This window comes from Oratosquilla oratoria, chromosome 12, assembly GCF_046742065.1.
Source record: "Oratosquilla oratoria isolate Oo_2021 chromosome 12, ASM4674206v1, whole genome shotgun sequence".
Classification (NCBI taxonomy): Eukaryota; Metazoa; Arthropoda; class Malacostraca; order Stomatopoda; family Squillidae; genus Oratosquilla; species Oratosquilla oratoria.
Window position 1 is genome coordinate 36,699,965 of NC_134788.1, and position 18,157 is coordinate 36,718,121.

The following is an 18,157-nucleotide window of genomic DNA, read 5'->3' on the forward strand; positions in this document are numbered from 1 at the left end:
GGATGGGAGAGGACAGGAGTAAATGGAGAATGTTTGTGTATGGATGATGTTGTGATTGCATGAGGTGGAATGGGTGGGGGGGTAGGGGTGAGGTAGTATGTGTGAGCAAAAGTTGACGCAGCCTGAAGGGATTTCTCCCCGTCCTCTCCTTTTATGCAAGGGGGGGTCGCCGATTTAATGAAACGGCCTTGCTGTGGATGTGCTGTGTCGTGCGACACTGCTTCTGACCAAGGGCAGTGGGCAAGGTGCAGGGATGACCTGTCATCCATGAGGTGCTCAGATAAGAGGGAGGGTGGAGGGGTATGGAGTGTATTCAGGGATGGAATGTGTGCGAATGATTTTATGCCTTTTCCTTTTTGGCTACCTCCCTTGTAAGGGGGAAAAAGCCTTGGTATATGTATATATGTATTTACCTGATAGGTTATAACTTAACTTTACCTATTTATCTATTTATATGGTTTTTTTTTCGCATCCGACTGAGTTATGGACCAAAAGGTCTCCTGTCAGCATGCTTCTCCTTTGTAGTTCTTTAAACTTGAAGTGGTTTTGTGTAGGGGTGGGACATGGAAGCACCCACTCAGCAGGCGGACGTAGTGTTCCGTATTGGATGTTTGGATTGTGATGCAGATTACACAGGAGAAACGCATAAGAAACTCGCCACTAGAATTGAAGAACATAAACGGGCAGTTAATCGGAAAGATGCAGCCTCAGCACTTTATAAGCATATGAACGAACTACACCACAACATTGATTGGTAAGAAGCGACAGTGGTACACAGAGGCAACTCGAAGAAAAGGAGATTATTCATAGAAGTGTGGACGACAAAAGAATAGGTGCATAGACTTAAATCCAATGTACGTGGGCACTAGGAACACAATGACAGAAAAAGATAAAGTGAGAGAGTACAGGGTGAACGAAGGTCACAGTGTGTATGAACGTGATTTAATTTATTTCCTTTTTTTCGTGCAAGTGTGTATTTCACTTGTACAAGTTGCATTTTATTGTATTTATTCTTTTGTTAACATAGGAGAAAGCTCGGCGGGACGCTTTGTCTTCCTTTTTGTTTGCCCAAAAAGTCATCTGCAAAAGACGCCCTATGTGATGTACGCAAGCAAGATTTTGACAGGAAAGCAAGTAGTGTGCCTCTGCGTTAAAGGTTGTTGTTGTTGTCGTTCCCTAGACTGTCTGTCCGAGCAGTCCCGTCTCCCCAAGGAAGGCCACAGCCGAAACTGGGTTTTCCCACAAATCCTTTATAGAGTGTATGTTGTGTTGTTTGCGTGCATGATTGTGTATAATGCAGTCTTCCATTATGTGTTGTATGGTATGGGGTGAAGTGTTACATCCTGGGCAGCTGTTCACAACACGGTCGTCCAGCCTCTTCTGGTAGCTTAGAAGTGCTGGGTGGTGACCGCATCGCAGTCTGGCCAAGTGGACTCTGTCCTTTCGTGGGAGAGAGGATTCAGAAGGGTGGATATCAGGGGGTCTGGCATGCAGCAGTGTGTTGTCTTTCAGTGTGTTAATGGAGCGGTGAGTGATATGATTATGAATATGTTTCCGGAGGCTGGTATTTGGTGGTTGTGGAGGAAGAGAAGAGAGTATCTGTGCGTAATAAAGGTCTTTGGGTGTAGTTTTAATGTTTCTTGGTGTGTGTGGGTGTTCTGCTATGTAGTGTAGCGGGTGTGATGTGTTTGTGGTGGCTGCAGCAAGTGTTTGTGTGCCTCTCATGTCGAGGTGGTCCTTGACTTTGAGGACTTTTGTTTCATGGTGTAAATGGTCTGTAGGGGATGCTTCAATTGGTGTAGTTTTTCATTGGTTCTGATCGCCGCTGCCAAATTGGTAGATATAGATAAGGTGACGTATCAAACGTGTTCAGTGTTTACATTCTCTCATGCCAGACATCCAGTTACTATAGACATAAACCGTTAGTCGATAAGATAATCTTAAAATTTTGTTTTAGTACTGGTTGATTGAAGGGCAGGGTTGAGTCTACCCTAACACCTCCCCCCCTCCATGCAGGTGACGTTCCCTCTACGAGGTGCATCGTAGGTAATTAATAATTACTCCTTTGAGTAGGAGAGAAGTATAGAATTTCAACCCACAACTAGGCTAACAAAGCAAACACCGCTATAATGACCAGTTGACCATTTTGGTAATAGATTTTACTATGTGTTTTTAGGCAAATTATTCTTATAATAGAGGATGGCATGTATGAAATGTTTGTGTGCAAAACACCAACAGTCCTACTATTACATATTTCTATAAGTTAATCTCTTTTTTTTCAGAAAGATATCAACAAAGAAAACCAGATGTATCATCGATAGCTCGGCTATCTCACAACTCATCTTAAACATCATGTGATGGCCCACACAGGAGAGAAGCCTTTCTAGTGTGACCCATATTTTACCAAAGATTGTCACATATATCACATGATGACCCACATAGTAGAGAGGCCTTTCCAGTGTGACTTGTGTGATTCTGCTTTCTCACAAAAGCGTAATCTCAGATGTCATATGATGACCCACACAGGAGAGAAGCCATTTCAGTGTGCCATGTGTGATTCTGCTTTCTCACAAAAGCATCATCTCAAAGATCATATGATGACCCACACAGGAGAGAAACCATTCCAGTGTGACATGTGTGATTCTGCTTTCTCCAGAAAGAGTAATCTTAAAAGTCACATGATGGCCCACACAGGAGAGAAGCCATTCCAGTGTGACACGTGTGCTTCTGCTTTCTCACAAAAGCGTGTTCTCAAACGTCACATGATGAACCACACAGGAGAGAAACCATTCCAGTGTGATATGTGTGATTCCGCTTTCTCACAAAAGGGTCGTCTCAAACTTCACATGATGACCCACACAGGAGAGAAGCCATTCCAGTGTGACTTGTGTGATTCCGCTTTCTCACATAAGAGTAGTCTCAAAGATCACATGATGACCCACACAGGAGAGAAGGCATTCCAGTGTGACATGTGTGATTCCGCTTTCTCACTAAAGGGTACTCTCAAACATCACATGATGACCCACACAGGAGAGAAGCCATTCCAGTGTGACATGTGTGATTCCGCTTTCTCACAAAAGGGTCACCTCAAAAGTCACATGATGACCCACACAGGAAAGAAGCCATTCCAGTGTGGCATGTGTGATTCCGCTTTCTCACTAAAGGGTAGTCTCAAACATCACATGATGACCCACACAGGAGAGAAGCCATTCCAGTGTGACTTGTGTGATTCCGCTTTCTCACATAAGAGTAGTCTCAAAGATCACATGATGACCCACACAGGAGAGAAGGCATTCCAGTGTGACATGTGTGATTCCGCTTTCTCACTAAAGGGTACTCTCAAACATCACATGATGACCCACACAGGAGAGAAGCCATTCCAGTGTGACATGTGTGATTCCGCTTTCTCACAAAAGTGTAGTCTCGAAAGTCACATGATGACCCACACAGGAGAGAAGCCATTCCAGTGTGAGATGTGTGATTCCGCTTTCTCACTAAAGGGTAGTCTCAAACGTCACATGATGACCCACACAGGAGAGAAACCATTCCAGTGTGACTTGTGTGATTCCGCTTTCTCACTAAAGGGTACTCTCAAACATCACATGATGACCCACACAGGAGAGAAGCCATTCCAGTGTGACATGTGTGATTCCGCTTTCTCACACAAGTGTAGTCTCAAACGTCACATGATGAGCCACACAGGAGAGAAGCCATTCCAGTGTGATATGTGTGATTCCGCTTTCTCACAAAAGGGTCGTCTCAAACTTCACATGATGACCCACACAGGAGAGAAGCCATTCCAGTGTGACATGTGTGATTCCGCTTTCCCACTAAAGGGTGATCTCAAACGTCACACGATGAGCCACACAGGAGAGAAGCCTTTCCAGTGCGTCATGTGTGATTCCGCTTTCTCCCATAAGGATAATCTCAAAAGTCACATGATGACCCACACAGGAGAGAAGCCATTCCAGTGTGATTCGTGTGATTCAGCTTTCTCACGAAAGCGTTATCTCAAACGTCACATGATAACCCATACAAGAGAGAATCCATTGTAGTGTGACATGTGTGATTCCGCTTTCACCCAAAAGGGTGTTGTCAAACATGACATGACTACCCACGCTGAGGAGAAGACATTCCAATGTGGCCTATGCAATAAAGCTTTTTTTTTTCACTGATGGATCTTCTTAAACGTCACGTCACATGATTACCCATACAGGAGAGAACCCATTGCAGTGTGACCAGTGCAATAGATATTTTTCATGAAAAACTATTCTCAAATGTCACAAGATGATCCATACATGGTTAAGGCTTTTACACTGTGTCCTGTGGGATGAAGCTTTCTGATACAATAAGAATTATTTGAAATAGCACGTGATCACCCATTCCGCAAAAAGGCCCTTCCAACAGCTTGAAGGAGCAGTATCTAACAGCATATGATAATTAGCGCAGGCGAGAAGACTTTCTTGTATTCTTTCTTGTGCGATACAGCTTTCTCTCGAGATGCTTTCAAATGCCACAGGTGATAATTCGTTCCCATACCAACGGAATCACCCTGTTATTTCACCCCTACCACATCCTCCAGGTTTTAGCGGGAAAGGATGGCGCGTCCCCAGCTTGGTTATCTACTCTTCAGTGAAGACAAAGTTTTATACTGGGGAGTTGCCAAAAATGTCAGCATTTTTAAGGGAGAATCTGGGAGAGTTTGAATAATCCCATAACACCGGAAATATAATTAGGAATACCCGTCTGGGCTGGACGTTATTGTGATAAAGTAGCATGCAGTTGATACTCTAGGGTCTATGTGGGGTGCCCCTATGGACCAGAGCCACACATCATATTGTCTGTTATAGAGGAGGAATCTTTTCCCAGAGATATGATGACACTTTTATTATACTGCGACTGTCCCTCCGTTATGCTCTCCCCCAACCCCTTGTTACTGTCTGTCCTGTTCCACCTCTCTGAATGTTCATTTCCTTTTTTTCGCCTACCCTGTGGTGGGGGGACAGAATGCTGCCGCCAAGTATTCCCACTTGGATCGTAAGAGACGGGGATTGGGACAATTAGGATGTGTGACGACATACGAGGGACGGACGAAGTCGTCGTCAAGGTTGAGTAATTGGATGGCGATCAGTTATAGCGTGGAGGAAGCAGTATACAGCTGGAGTAGTATGCATGAAAATATAGATGTAGGTGCTACCACCGTCGCCGCCCTTGTAATCCTCACTTTGTGGATATGGCGACTCACTTCTGTTAGTTATAATCTATTGTCCAGAAGAATGAAAAATGTAGGAATCCCCCGGGAGGACATATACAAGGCCTAGTTCGAGTTGTGCTTCCCCCCCCCCCTCTCCCACTTGGGAGCGAGCGCCGCGGAGGGTAGGGCGAGGTGTGACTGACGTGAGCGCTATTTGCAATAGCTTCACTGACTTGTACATCGGTTATCATGTTTTCGCGGCTAGTGATCAATAGATCGAGTAAGTTTGCATGTCTTGTGGGCTCTTTTACATGTCGAACTAAGTATTTGTCACCGAGAAAATCCATCAAGCAACTACCTATATGGCCGTGTAGGGTCATCCAATCAATGCTAATACAATTGATATCACCCATTATGAATAAAGTCACGGTTGCAGAAACTAGACAGTTCTTGAAACAACAGTTTGTCGCCTGCTGATGACAATGCCTTTGGCCTATATCACCTACACTCATTTTTTTTCCCATTTGTTTGAATTAGTTCTACCCACAAGCTATCATGTGCACCATCTTTCACTTTCTCTAAAACGCAAGCATGGACATTGCGTTTAACGGACAACAAGACCCCCACCTTTCTTGTGGTGTCTAACTTGATGAAAGTGTTTAAATCCCGCAATATTAAATTCAGCTTCAAACTCTCCACCGTTTAAACATGTCTCGGTTATTCCTATCATATCAAGATTTTCGCTTTTGACATATACGCCTGTATTTCATGTATGTACTACATAAAATGATTTGATATAATAATAAAATGTGATGGTTTGTATGTACGAGGCAAATACACGATTGAAAATATACACAATCTCTAATTGTGTATTTGTTCCGTTTGGTATATGTATGTACTATATAAAACAGTTTGATGTGATAGTTTGTATGATATAAAAAGAGACATATTAAAATATTTTAAAAATGTGAACTGTTGTGGCATTTTTCCATTAACCTCTTTGGTACGAGTCAAATTATCGCGGAAAGCATCAGCATCAGCTGCCTGATGCACGATGATGCTGCTGTATCACCGTAATACAGCAGTATTACTCGTTCTCTTCCACTATGACAGTTATAACAACCACAGAAAATATGGTCAGCCTGGTTCGCAGAATTTTGGAGTCGCTCGGCCACAACTACAAAATAAATATAACCATGATGCAGATGCTGGCATCCTCATGTAGGTATAAGGACAGTTTCCCACATTTGCCGCCATTGTCACTTTATCACATGCAAGAGGACAGCTTCCAACATTCTGTTAATTTCATAATAATTATTAATGTGCGCTAAGGATAATGTGACATATGGATATCACAATTCAAAATCAGAAATCAATATATTAAAAGAAAATTATGAATGAAATTGAAATGCCCATCATTATTGAGTCCTATATCACTATATAAAAACATAAATATTTCAGTGATTTATGATTATATACAAAAATGGGGTTGCAGTCTGATAGCAGTTACTCAGTAGTGAAGGCGACTGTCATATCTTTTCACGCAGCTCCTGACCCCACCCGCGAAGAATATTAGAGTTAGACGAAAGCCTTTATTGGCTTCACTGTTGTAACTAACATAGAACTTTGTAAATCACATGGTAGAGGGGTCAGTCCCCGTTCCCTCGCTTGCATCCTATGCAATCGTCAGATTCACAAGACTCGGATTGGGTTACAAGTGTTGAGGGAAAGTAGTAGGACGGACGGCAGGAAAGAGACTAGTACTGCGGTATGACCAACCCCTCCCTCCTTCACTACCTCGGTCAGAGTGCAATGACACTATCGCCCTGAGAGGAGGAAAACCAATCGACGACACAGCCCCCCCGAAGACCGGAGGAGACTGCAAGAGGCCATTACTATGAGTACTGCCCTGCTGTCTAAATGATAATCATGGCCCGTTTGAAAACATATTAGATCACGTCGCCCTCTTCGTTTTTCCAGTGTAAGTCAAGGTGCATACACATCTCTACGTAACAGGTTGTTTTCCAGTGCTTCAATCAGCAGTGTTAAATATATTGATATAGGCTAGGAACAATATCCAACAAATCCTACATTAGCAATCAAACCCCACATAACTCCACATCATAACCCATGTTCTTAGATAGCTTTAGTATGCCTGTGAGCAAGACTTCTATTTCACACATGCCCAATCTTGGATGAAAAAAAAAAAAAAACACCAGTACCACTATCATCTCACCATTACTTCCTACATTGAGCAGGACTTTTAAGTATGCCACAGCTTGTGAACGGTCAGATCGTAAGGAGGTGGATTTCTGGATTATGAAACCAAAGCAGATTAGTTACCCCTTGATAGAGCTTATGATTTCAAATATTTTCGTTAAGTAGGGATAAACCATGTCAAAACATATCTAAAAGTGCCTTTGTACATTTGCAAGAATGTTTGAAATAGTTTAGACATTTGTGTCACAAAAATTGTAAGCAAAGAAGGAAACCACACAGGTAAAGAAAAGATTATTGTAGGCGTTTGCCAGACAGAGCCTTCATGATTAGATTGATGCCTGGAAGTTGTAGGCCATTATGGCTGTAGCTGACTAGGTGTTGGATACTTTAGAATGCTGTAGGTTAGTAATGAGATCAAATTAGGTATTGTTCTGTTGAAAAAAAGCCAGCGTTTAAAAAATCGCAGAGGGAGCTGTCAAATAACAATAGCCCCTAAAGATCTAGGAAGTAGTTAACAGTATATGCTGATGTTTTAGAACAATTCCAAATACTGAGTAAAATTTTTGAATTGGGTGTAGAATTAGGTATATGTAAAGATACATGCTAGTCTTTTCTAATCACTGCTGATGTTACTGTTGATTTGTGGTACTCATATCTAGGGTTGAAAATACTCAGAATGATAGAGCTAATCATGATACAGGTAAGAATTGCAGACTTGAGATTTAACATAATGTAACCTAACCTAATTGTTGGTAACTATAAAGATGCTAGTCTTAGTGTTTTGAAAATCGTTGCTGATGTTACTATGAATTTACTGTATCTAAACATGGGCCGGCAGATGATATGGGGAAGGGTTGCAGACTGGCAAACATATTTGTGAATACTTAGAATTATGTAGAATCATAATTACATTATTGTAAAAGATATATATGTATGGAAGAGAATGAAAATGATCTTGTATTAACTTATCTCGTATTGAATACAAGAAACAAAATGAGCAAATACCATTGAAAAATCTTTTTGCCATGAGGGAGAGAGGAACTGGGTAGTTTAGATATGGTCAGAATAGGAGAATACTGTGCTTGATTTATCGTTTATTTGAACAGTGTTGTCATTTCTTTCATTAATCACTGGCTTTGCATGCTTCTCTAAATTGCAATACTTATTTCCCAATGCATTCCCCAGATGGGGGTGGGTGGGGGTTTAGTACAAACAAGTGATTTCCAATTGAAATGGAAGACCCAATTTGGTTAAATCAACAGGAAAACTGTTGGGAAAAAATGTATGGATCATGTCAAGAACAGTGACCCCAATAATCCTCATCTAAAGAATGGCTATCCCAACATAACCTAACACAACCTACAGTATTCCCTAATTCAGATAATGTCAAGATTAGCGAACCCAACATATCTATATCAAAAACAGCAAACTTGATTATCGTAATGTAAAGAATAACGAACCCAATAATCTTTTAAAGAATGGTGAACCCTGCTGTGATTGTGTTCTCTAATCTTAGGAATGGTCAAAATTGTTTTATTGTTTATTTGAACAATGTTGTCCTTGTTTCTCTCATTAATCACTGTCTTTGCACTCCTTTTTAATTCAAAATAGTTATTTCCCAATGCAGTCCCCAGACATGACTGGTATGGGGGTTAGGGTTGGTACAAACAAGTGTTTTCTGATTGAAACAGAACACCCAATTTAATGTAGTCAATAGGAAAACTGTTGTAAAAAAAAAAAATCAAGTCTAATAGCCTGTTGGGTGTTTTGTGGATATTGGGATTTACATCCTTAAGTGTAGTGTGACTTTGGATAATGGAATACATTATTTTTTCACCTAATTAACCTCAAGCTCATTACCTGAAGCTCTTGTAAACCAGTAAGGTGGTATTTTCTAAAGTCAGGTATTATGTACAAAATGCCACAAGACAAAGGTAATCCTTGTATAAAAACACGATTGCATATTTTGTACTTCTATTTTATTTCCTAACACAGAAATAGAAAACTGTACATATAATGTTAAAATAAATTAAGCTGATGACATGAAATTGTTGATGCTCCAAGTTGATTGAATGTTGAAACTGGTACCTGTAAAGAATTTCTCATTTGATCTTGGGAGGCTTTTTTGAAAGTTCTTTTACTCCCATCTCCGACGTTTCTATGTAGGTTGGCAGGTTGTATCCTGTGCAGTTATTGGCCACATTATTGTCTTCTCTTTTTATGGAATTAATTAAGGTGTCCATACAGAGGAGGTATTATTTTCCAACCAAAATAATAATAATAACAATGATAAGATAATGAAATGAAAAATAGAATAATAGTTGTTCCACTTTTCATAGTGTGCATGATGGCTTTATTACTTTAGTCATACTCTGATTTAAGACTTCATTTCTAATCAGACAATTCTAATGGTTTAAAATATATATTTATTCTTAACATACTATATTCACTTAATTTTTGTATGGTTTTAATGTATATATGAAATAGAAGTGCAAAAATGTACTTTGTGTGCAATTTTGATAAACGAAATAGAAGTGCAAAATATAATGGTGATTTTATCATCCTTGATGCATAATATGAATTATTTATTCAACATTTATAAAAAAAAAAGAAAAAAAATTATGATAAGCAAGAAAATGTAGGGCTATGGACATTGTCATGTGGCATTTTGTTGCATATCCTTTCCAACTTGTCAGTTTCTGTATTAATGACCATTTTTTTCATGATTCTATAGATGATCAGTAGGTCACCTATTTTTCTTCCTTGTTCCAGAGTTGGCATTTCCAACTTTAACAATCCCTTCATATGGCAGTTTTGAAAGTGTTGGGGCCATATTTGTAATTGCTGTTTAGATTCTCTCAATTTTCTTTATATTCTTTTAAGTACTGGCTGTCCGTAATGTTGCTGCATACTGTACTCCAGTTTTGGCTTTATCAGTGTGATTACTAGTTTCTTTACCATTCCTTTGTCCAAATAGTTAAAGGCCCCCTTTGTTGGTCATAGCAGTTTTTTCTGTCTGTTTATCAGGTGCCATGTCCTTTGTGATAATCACTCAAAGGTCTTTTTCAGAACTCACTACTTTACTTCCTTTGTACCGATTTTATATTGTCATGATATTCTGTGAGTAACCTGGTTTACAAATATCCTTTTTGTAGTGACAGTTCTGTATTACAGATATTTTCTTAGCTAGTGGAATTTCACAAAATTATTTCAATGCTTCATGGAGCACAAAAAAATAAATAAAATGAAAATACATACACATCCATGCATATATCAAGGCTTTTTCCCCCTTTCAAGGGAGGTAGCCAAAAAGAAAAGGGCATAAAATCACTCCCACCCATTCCATCCCTAAATACACTCCACTCCCCTCCACCCTCCCTCTTATCTTAGCACCTGGATGACGGGTCATCCCTGCACCCTGTCCACTGCCCTGGGTCAGAGGCAGCGTCGCAAGTCACAGCACATCCACAGCAAGGCCGCATCATTAAAATAAAAATAGAATAAAAGCATGGCACAAGTAGAGAATATTGTTAGGGATCTTACAATTTTTAAGGTTATCATTAAAGATTATTCTTTGTTAAGTTATCTAGAGAAAGGATGTAATTTAGTGGATCTATTACAGGTGTGTTAAGTTAAAAAATTGCATTATTTACTTGCATTGGGAAGGGCACCAGTTTGTACAGGTTGAATCTAAATTCAGAAGCAAAAGGAACCTCTGTTATTATTGAAGAAACACTTAAGTATGCAGTTTACAAGGGATAATAGAATGATAGCTTTACTTCACCAAAGAAAGGTTGGAAATTACAATCTTTCTTAGGTGAGTTAATTATTCATACAAGCTGGGGCATTGGGAGAAGGGAGGACACACAGGATTCCAATCTATTACTTTGAGGATAATTGACTTGAATATTAATTTTGTTTACCTTAAATAACTTACATAATTCTTCCAAGATTTTGTTGTTAAATTCAGCAGCATTGTCTGAAACAGATCTTGGGAGTTGTGAAATTACAGATTACTTGTTCATATATTACTGAAGCAATTGTTTTGGCTCTTATTTGGAATGGGTTTTGTCAAATGCAAAATCTTGACAGATAATCAATGGCAAGAAATACATATATCCCTTCTCAGACATAGGTAATTCAAGTGTAACTAAGTAAATTTTTCCCGAGGTTTATGTGGTATAGGATATGATAGCACAGGAGCAGACTTATGTGTATTTCCTTTTACCTCCGTACATCTCAAGCAATAGTCAATATGTAAGTGAATATCTCTCCTTATGCCTAGCTTAAAGTATTTAACTGTGATTTTACTAAGATACCTTACTCAGCCTGACATATTGTCATACTCTCCTTTTTTGAATGTTGCAAATCCTATCAATAGATCTGGGAAGACAGATTCTTCTTCAACTATCACCAGAATGTACAAGTGCTCTTTTTTATACAAAATAACATAAAAGTCAGTTTTATCTAATGTTTTTACTGACTCTCTATTAGTCCTTCCAATGAGTAATGGATTGGTTCCAAAATTTTCATTCCTAGTTTCAACCTTTTAAGCATTTTACTGATTATAACATTTACTACAGATCCTGTATCAATAGATATTTAAATAGGTCTTTTGAATAAATCTACTCACAATGATGGGTCCTACAGAAATCTTTCCAATTTTTATAGTAAATGAGAGAGAAAAAATCTCCTTCCTGTGTTGTTGTTTTCTTTTTCATCCCTTTTCAGTACCCTATAATGTCTGTCCCTCTAAGGTTAGCTCTGTAGTGTTGTTTTATTTTGTGTCTTCTGGGGTTTTTACTCCTGTTTCTGGGTGAATACAACAAAAATTTGGCATTCCTCTACAATCCTGTGTTCTATGTCCTACTCAATTGTGATACAAACAGAAAGTTGGGTTTCTACAATGATATTCATCATGACTCATATTTTCAGTTCCTGCAAATGATCTCATAATAACACCCATGCTGTCCCAATTTCCTACAATTATGGCACTCAGCCTAGTGTTCCTTGCGGTGCTTCTAACTCTATGTTAAAATCCTCTGTTTCTGTAATCACTCCTAATTTTTCTAATTTCGTTGTTGCATTATTAATGTCATGACATATGGAATATTTGCTTTACTATCTTAATAACCTTGTAAAAGATAATCTCCCCTATGTCTCCCCTACCCTTCTCAGGATCTACATTTTCTTTCAACATTTTTATCTTTTTCCTTTCATCTAGTATGTTTTTTGTCACTATTGTATTAATGAATCAATTTACCTCTATTGTATTGACCAGGGCCCCCGAGAGGAAAAAAATGTGCTGGTGCGAGATGATTGTGTTGCACCATATATGTTCTGAGATAAGAAATCATGTATTTTGGCTGGCGCTAAAATATTTAGCACATGGAAATCCCTATCAGCTTCAAAGCAACAATAAAAATTCATGCATAATTGCCCACTTTGATTATCAATATTGATATTCTTGGGCCCCTAGACCCTTATGGGCCCTGGTGTGGTGCACTGGCTGCACCCCCTTTCGAAGGGCCTGGTACTGACTGCGAGGTAATTCCGTGGTCATTCTATTATAATTACAAGTATAATACATGTGAGTTTCTACCCTCTCTGTTGATGATGTCGATTTGAATAGACTCCTTCTCCTCAACTCAACACATATGGGCGCACACGTCAGCAACTCATCCTTTTCCTTGTAGTCGTCCCTATCCTTCACTAGATCGTTCTCGTACCAGCGTGGGGATTTGCGTGCACTACATTGTCCCGTCTGTTGCTTGGAGTTTGTGAGTAGTTGCTTGCGTTTTCTTTTGTAGACAAATGATTATGTTTTGTTTCTTCAAAGATGTTGATTGCGATGGTAGTTTGGCTGCAACAATACATATGTGGAAGCACGTATGCCGCAGTACATTCTTTATATGTAGTCTTTAAATATGTGCACTGAGTGTTTCTCTTCAGAAACGTCTTATTTGCTTGCGTTGAGTGTTTCTTCGGAAACATTTTATTTTTCGTGCGTTGAGTGTTTCTTTTCAGAGATGATTTATCAGTGTGTGTCCTTTCCTTTGCTACTGCCACTGTCACCACTGTTGCCGCCCTTGTGGCCCTTGTTAACGTAAGAGAAAGCTTGGCGGGATGACGCTTTGTCTTCCTTTTTGTTTGCCGTTAGCCCAAAAAGTCATCTGCAAAACACTCCCTATGTGACGTATGCAAGATTTTGACAGCAAAGCAAGTAGTGTGTCTCTACATTAAAGGTTGCTTTAATTGGCCAAGATCTTCATTGGTTCCGAACGCCGCTGCCAAATTTGTAGATAGAATGAAGGCGACATATCAAACGTGTTTAGTGTTTACATTCTCTCATGTCAGACATGCAATTACTATAGACTTAAAGTCACAAATTAGTGAACACCATAACTGAATCTGGAGAAAATTGTGTTGTCATTCTGATTTACAAGTAAAATAGAGAATAGACATACTGTAAATTTGTCACAAATTTAAATGTAATTAATTTGTAGTGGCTTTTCTCATGGTGAATCTGTTACTCAATAAGATAATCTCAAAAGTTTGTTTTAGTACTGATTGATTGAGGGGCAGGGTTGAGTCTACCCTAACCCCCCCCCCCTCCACGTAGGTGACAGTCCCACTACGAAGTGCATCGTAGGTAATTAATATTTACTCCTTTGAGTAGGAGAGAAGTATGGAATTTCAACCCACAACTAGGCTAACAAAGTAAACACCGCTATAATGACTAGTTGGCCATTTTGATAGTCGATTTTAGTATGTGTTTTTAGGCAAATTATTCTTATAATAGAGGATAGCATGTATGAAATGGTTTGTGTACAAAACACCAACAATCCTCCCATTACATATCTCTAAAAGTTAATCTCATTTTTTTCAGAAAGATATCAACAAAGAAAACCCATTGTGGCATCTATAGCTCGGCTATCTTACAAATCTTAAACATCAAGTGATTGTCACATAATATGTGATATATTATATCACATGATGACCCACATAGTAGAGAAGCCTTTCCAGTGTGGCTTGTGTGATTCTGCTTTCTCACAACAGCGTAATCTTAAACGTCATATGATGACCCACATAGGAGAGAAGCCATTCCAGTGTGCCATGTGTGATTCTGCTTTCTCACACAAGGATAATCTGAAACGTCACATGAGGACCCACACAGGAGAGAAGCCATTTCAGTGTGACATGTGTGAGTCTGCTTTCTCACGAAAGAGTCATCTCAAACGTCACATGAGGACCCACACAGGAGAGAAGCCATTCCAGTGTGGCACGTGTGATTCCGCTTTCTCACGAAAGGGTGATCTCAAATATCACATGATGATCCACACAGGAGAGAAGCCATTCCAGTGTGACACGTGTGATTCCGCTTTCTCACAAAAGCGTGATCTCAAACGTCACAAGATGACCCACACAGGAGAGAAGCCATTCCGGTGTGACATGTGTGATTCCGCTTTCTCACAAAAGGGTAATCTCAAATATCACATGATGACCCACACACGAGAGAGGCCATTCCAGTGTGACGTATGTGATTCTGCTTTCTCACAAAAGGGTGATCTCAAACGTCACATGATGACCCACACAGGAGAGAAGCCATTCCAGTGTGACATGTGTGATTTTGCTTTCTCAAAAAAAGGTTGCCTTAGACGTCATATGATGACCCACACAGGAGAGAAGCCATTCCAGTGTGACCTGTGTGATTCTGCTTTCTCACGAAAGGGTAGTCTCAAACGTCACATGATGACCCACACAGGCGAGAAGCCATTTCAGTGTGGCATGTGTGTTTCTGCTTTCTCCAAAAAGAGTAATCTCAAAAGTCACATGATGACCCACACAGGAGAGAAGCCATTCCAGTGAGACTTGTGTGATTCCGCTTTCTCACGAAAGGGTAGTCTCAAACGTCACATGATGACCCACACAGGCGAGAAGCCATTTCAGTGTGGCATGTGTGTTTCTGCTTTCTCCAAAAAGAGTAATCTCAAAAGTCATATGATGACCCACACAGGAGAGAAGCCATTCCAGTGTGACCTGTGTGATTCTGCTTTCTCACGAAAGGGTAGTCTCAAACGTCACATGATGACCCACACAGGCGAGAAGCCATTTCAGTGTGGCATGTGTGTTTCTGCTTTCTCCAAAAAGAGTAATCTCAAAAGTCACATGATGACCCACACAGGAGAGAAGCCATTCCAGTGAGACTTGTGTGATTCCGCTTTCTCACGAAAGGGTAGTCTCAAACGTCACATGATGACCCACACAGGCGAGAAGCCATTTCAGTGTGGCATGTGTGTTTCTGCTTTCTCCAAAAAGAGTAATCTCAAAAGTCACATGATGACCCACACAGGAGAGAAGCCATTCCAGTGTGACTTGTGTGATTCCGCTTTCTCACGAAAGAGTTGTTTCGAACGTCATATGATGACCCACATGAGGATCTCAAACGTCACATGATGACCCACACAGAAGAGAAGCCATATCAGTGTGGCATGTGTGATTCTGCTGTCTCACTAAAGGGTGGTCTCAAAAATATCACATGATGATCCACACAGGAGAGAAGCCATTTTAATGTGACGTGTGTGATTCCACTTTTTCACACAGTCACCTCAAATGTTACAAACGTCACGTCACATGATTATCCATACATGAGAGAACCCATTGCAGTGTGACCAGTGCAATAGATATTTTTCACGAAAAACTGTTGTCAAATGTCACAAGATGATCCATACATGGTTAAGGCTTTTACAGTGTGTCTTGTGGGATGAAGCTCTCTGATATAAGGATAATTTGACATAGCGCGTGATGGCCCATTCCGAAAAAAGGCCTTTCCAATAGCCTCAAGGGGCAGTATCGAATAGCATATGATAATGAGCGCAGGTGAGAAGCCTCTCTTGTATTCTTTCTTGTGCGATGCAGCTTTCTTTCGAGATGCTTTCAAATGCCGCAGTTGATAATTCGTTCCCATAGCAACGGAATCACCCTGTTATTTCACCCCTAACACATCCTCCAGGTTTTAGCGGGAAAGGATGGCGTGCCCCCAGCTTGGTTATCTACTCTTCAGTGAAAACGAAGTTCTATACTGGGGAGTGACCAGAAATTTCAGCATTTCTTAAGGGAGAAGCTGGGAGAGTTTGAATAATCCCATAACACCGGAAATATAATTAGGAATACCCGTCTGGGGTATTGGCTGCACGTTATTGTAATAAAGTAGCATGCAGTTGATACTCTAGGGTCTCTGTGGGGCGCCCCTATGGACCAGAGCCACACATCATTTTGTCTGTTATAGAGGAGGACTCTTTTTCCCAGAGAAATGATGACACTTTAATTATACTGCGACTGTCCCTCCGTTATGCTCTCCCTCAACCCCACTCTTGTTACTGTCTGTCCTCTTCCACTTCTCTGAATGTTCATTTCCTTGTTTCGCCTACCCTGTGGTGGGGGACAGAATGCTGCCACCAAGTATTCCCTCTTGGATCGTAGGAGAGGGGATTGGGACAATTAGGATGTGTGACGACATGCGAGGGACGGTGTCAAGGTGGAGTAATGGGATGGCGATCAGTTATAGCTTGGAGGAAGCGGTATACAGCTGGAGTAGTATGCATGAAAATATAGATGTAAGTGCTACCACCGTTGCCGCCCTTGTAATCCTCACTTTGTGGATATGGCGACTCACTTCTGTTAGTTATAATCTGTTGTCCAGAAGAATTAAATGTAGGAATCCCCCGGGAGGACATATACAAGGCCTAGCTCGAGTTGTGCCCCACACCCCCCTCCCATTTGGGAGCGAGCGCCGCGGAGGGTAGGGCGAGGCGCGACTGACGTGAGCGCTATTTGCAATAGCTTCACAGACTTGTACATCGGTTATCATGCTTTCGCGGCTCTTTTATATGTCGAACTAAGTATTTGTCGGCGAGAAAATCCATCAAGCGACTACCTATATGGCCGTGTAGGGTCATCCAATCAATGTCAGAACAATTGAAATCACCCATTATGAATAAAGTCCCGGTTTCAGAAACTAGACAGTTCTTGAAACAACAGCTTGTCGTCTGCTGATGACAATGTCTTTGGCTTATATATTGCTCCTATATTCATTTTTGTTTATTTGTTTGGATTAGTTCAATCCACAAACTACCATATGCATCCTGTTTCACTTTAGAACAGAAGCATGGACATTGCTCTTAACGTACAACAGAACACCCCCACCTTTCTTGTGACTTATTTCTTGATGAAAGTGTTGAAATCCCACAATATTAAATTCAGCTTTAAACTCTCCACCATTTAACCATGTCTCGGCTATTCCTATTATAGCGAGATTTTTGCTTTTGACATATACACATGCATTTCTTGTATGTACTATATAGAATAAAAAAGTGTGATGGTTTGTATGTGTTATATAAAAAAGTCATATTAAAACATTTCAAAAATGTGATTTTTTTTGTACTTTTCCATTAAGCTCTTTGGTGAAATTATCGCGAGAAGCATCAGCTGCCTGATGCACAATGATGCATCACCATACTCGCGTTATACAGCAGTATTGCTCGTTCTCTTCCACTCTGAATATTATAACCACAGAAAATATGATGAGCAGGCCAATTCACAGAGTTTTGGAGTCACTCGGCCACAACTACAAAATAAATATGACCATGACGCAGATGCCGGCATCCTCATACAAGTATAGGGACAGTTTCCCCACATTTTCCGCCAAAGTCACTATATCGCATGCAAGAGGACACCTTCCAA

The 18,157-nt window shown here is 40.3% G+C and overlaps 2 protein-coding genes across 3 annotated transcripts in view; both read left to right on the forward strand.

Annotated features, from left to right (window-relative positions):
- LOC143031420 (uncharacterized) overlaps positions 1–6,155 on the forward strand; it is a 42,865-nt gene extending 36,710 nt beyond the window's left edge. For both annotated transcript variants that reach the window (XM_076195215.1, XM_076195216.1), the window contains exon 2: positions 2,283–6,155. In XM_076195215.1, coding sequence (XP_076051330.1) covers positions 2,427–4,055 — 1,629 coding nt within the window. In that variant the 5' untranslated portion in view covers positions 2,283–2,426 and the 3' untranslated portion in view covers positions 4,056–6,155. The remainder of the gene's footprint in view (positions 1–2,282) is intronic.
- A 541-nt stretch (positions 6,156–6,696) lies between these two features.
- LOC143031422 (uncharacterized) lies at positions 6,697–18,157 on the forward strand. The gene is made up of 2 exons (XM_076195219.1): positions 6,697–7,693; positions 14,304–18,157. The coding sequence occupies exon 2, from the start codon at positions 14,408–14,410 to the stop codon at positions 15,281–15,283; it is 876 nt and encodes a 291-aa protein (XP_076051334.1). The 5' UTR covers positions 6,697–7,693; positions 14,304–14,407; the 3' UTR covers positions 15,284–18,157.

Excerpts from the sequence above, each read along its gene's own strand:
- LOC143031422 (XM_076195219.1), top strand. The coding sequence starts at position 14,408 with ATGATGACCCACATAGTAGAGAAGCCTTTCCAGTGTGGCTTGTGTGAT.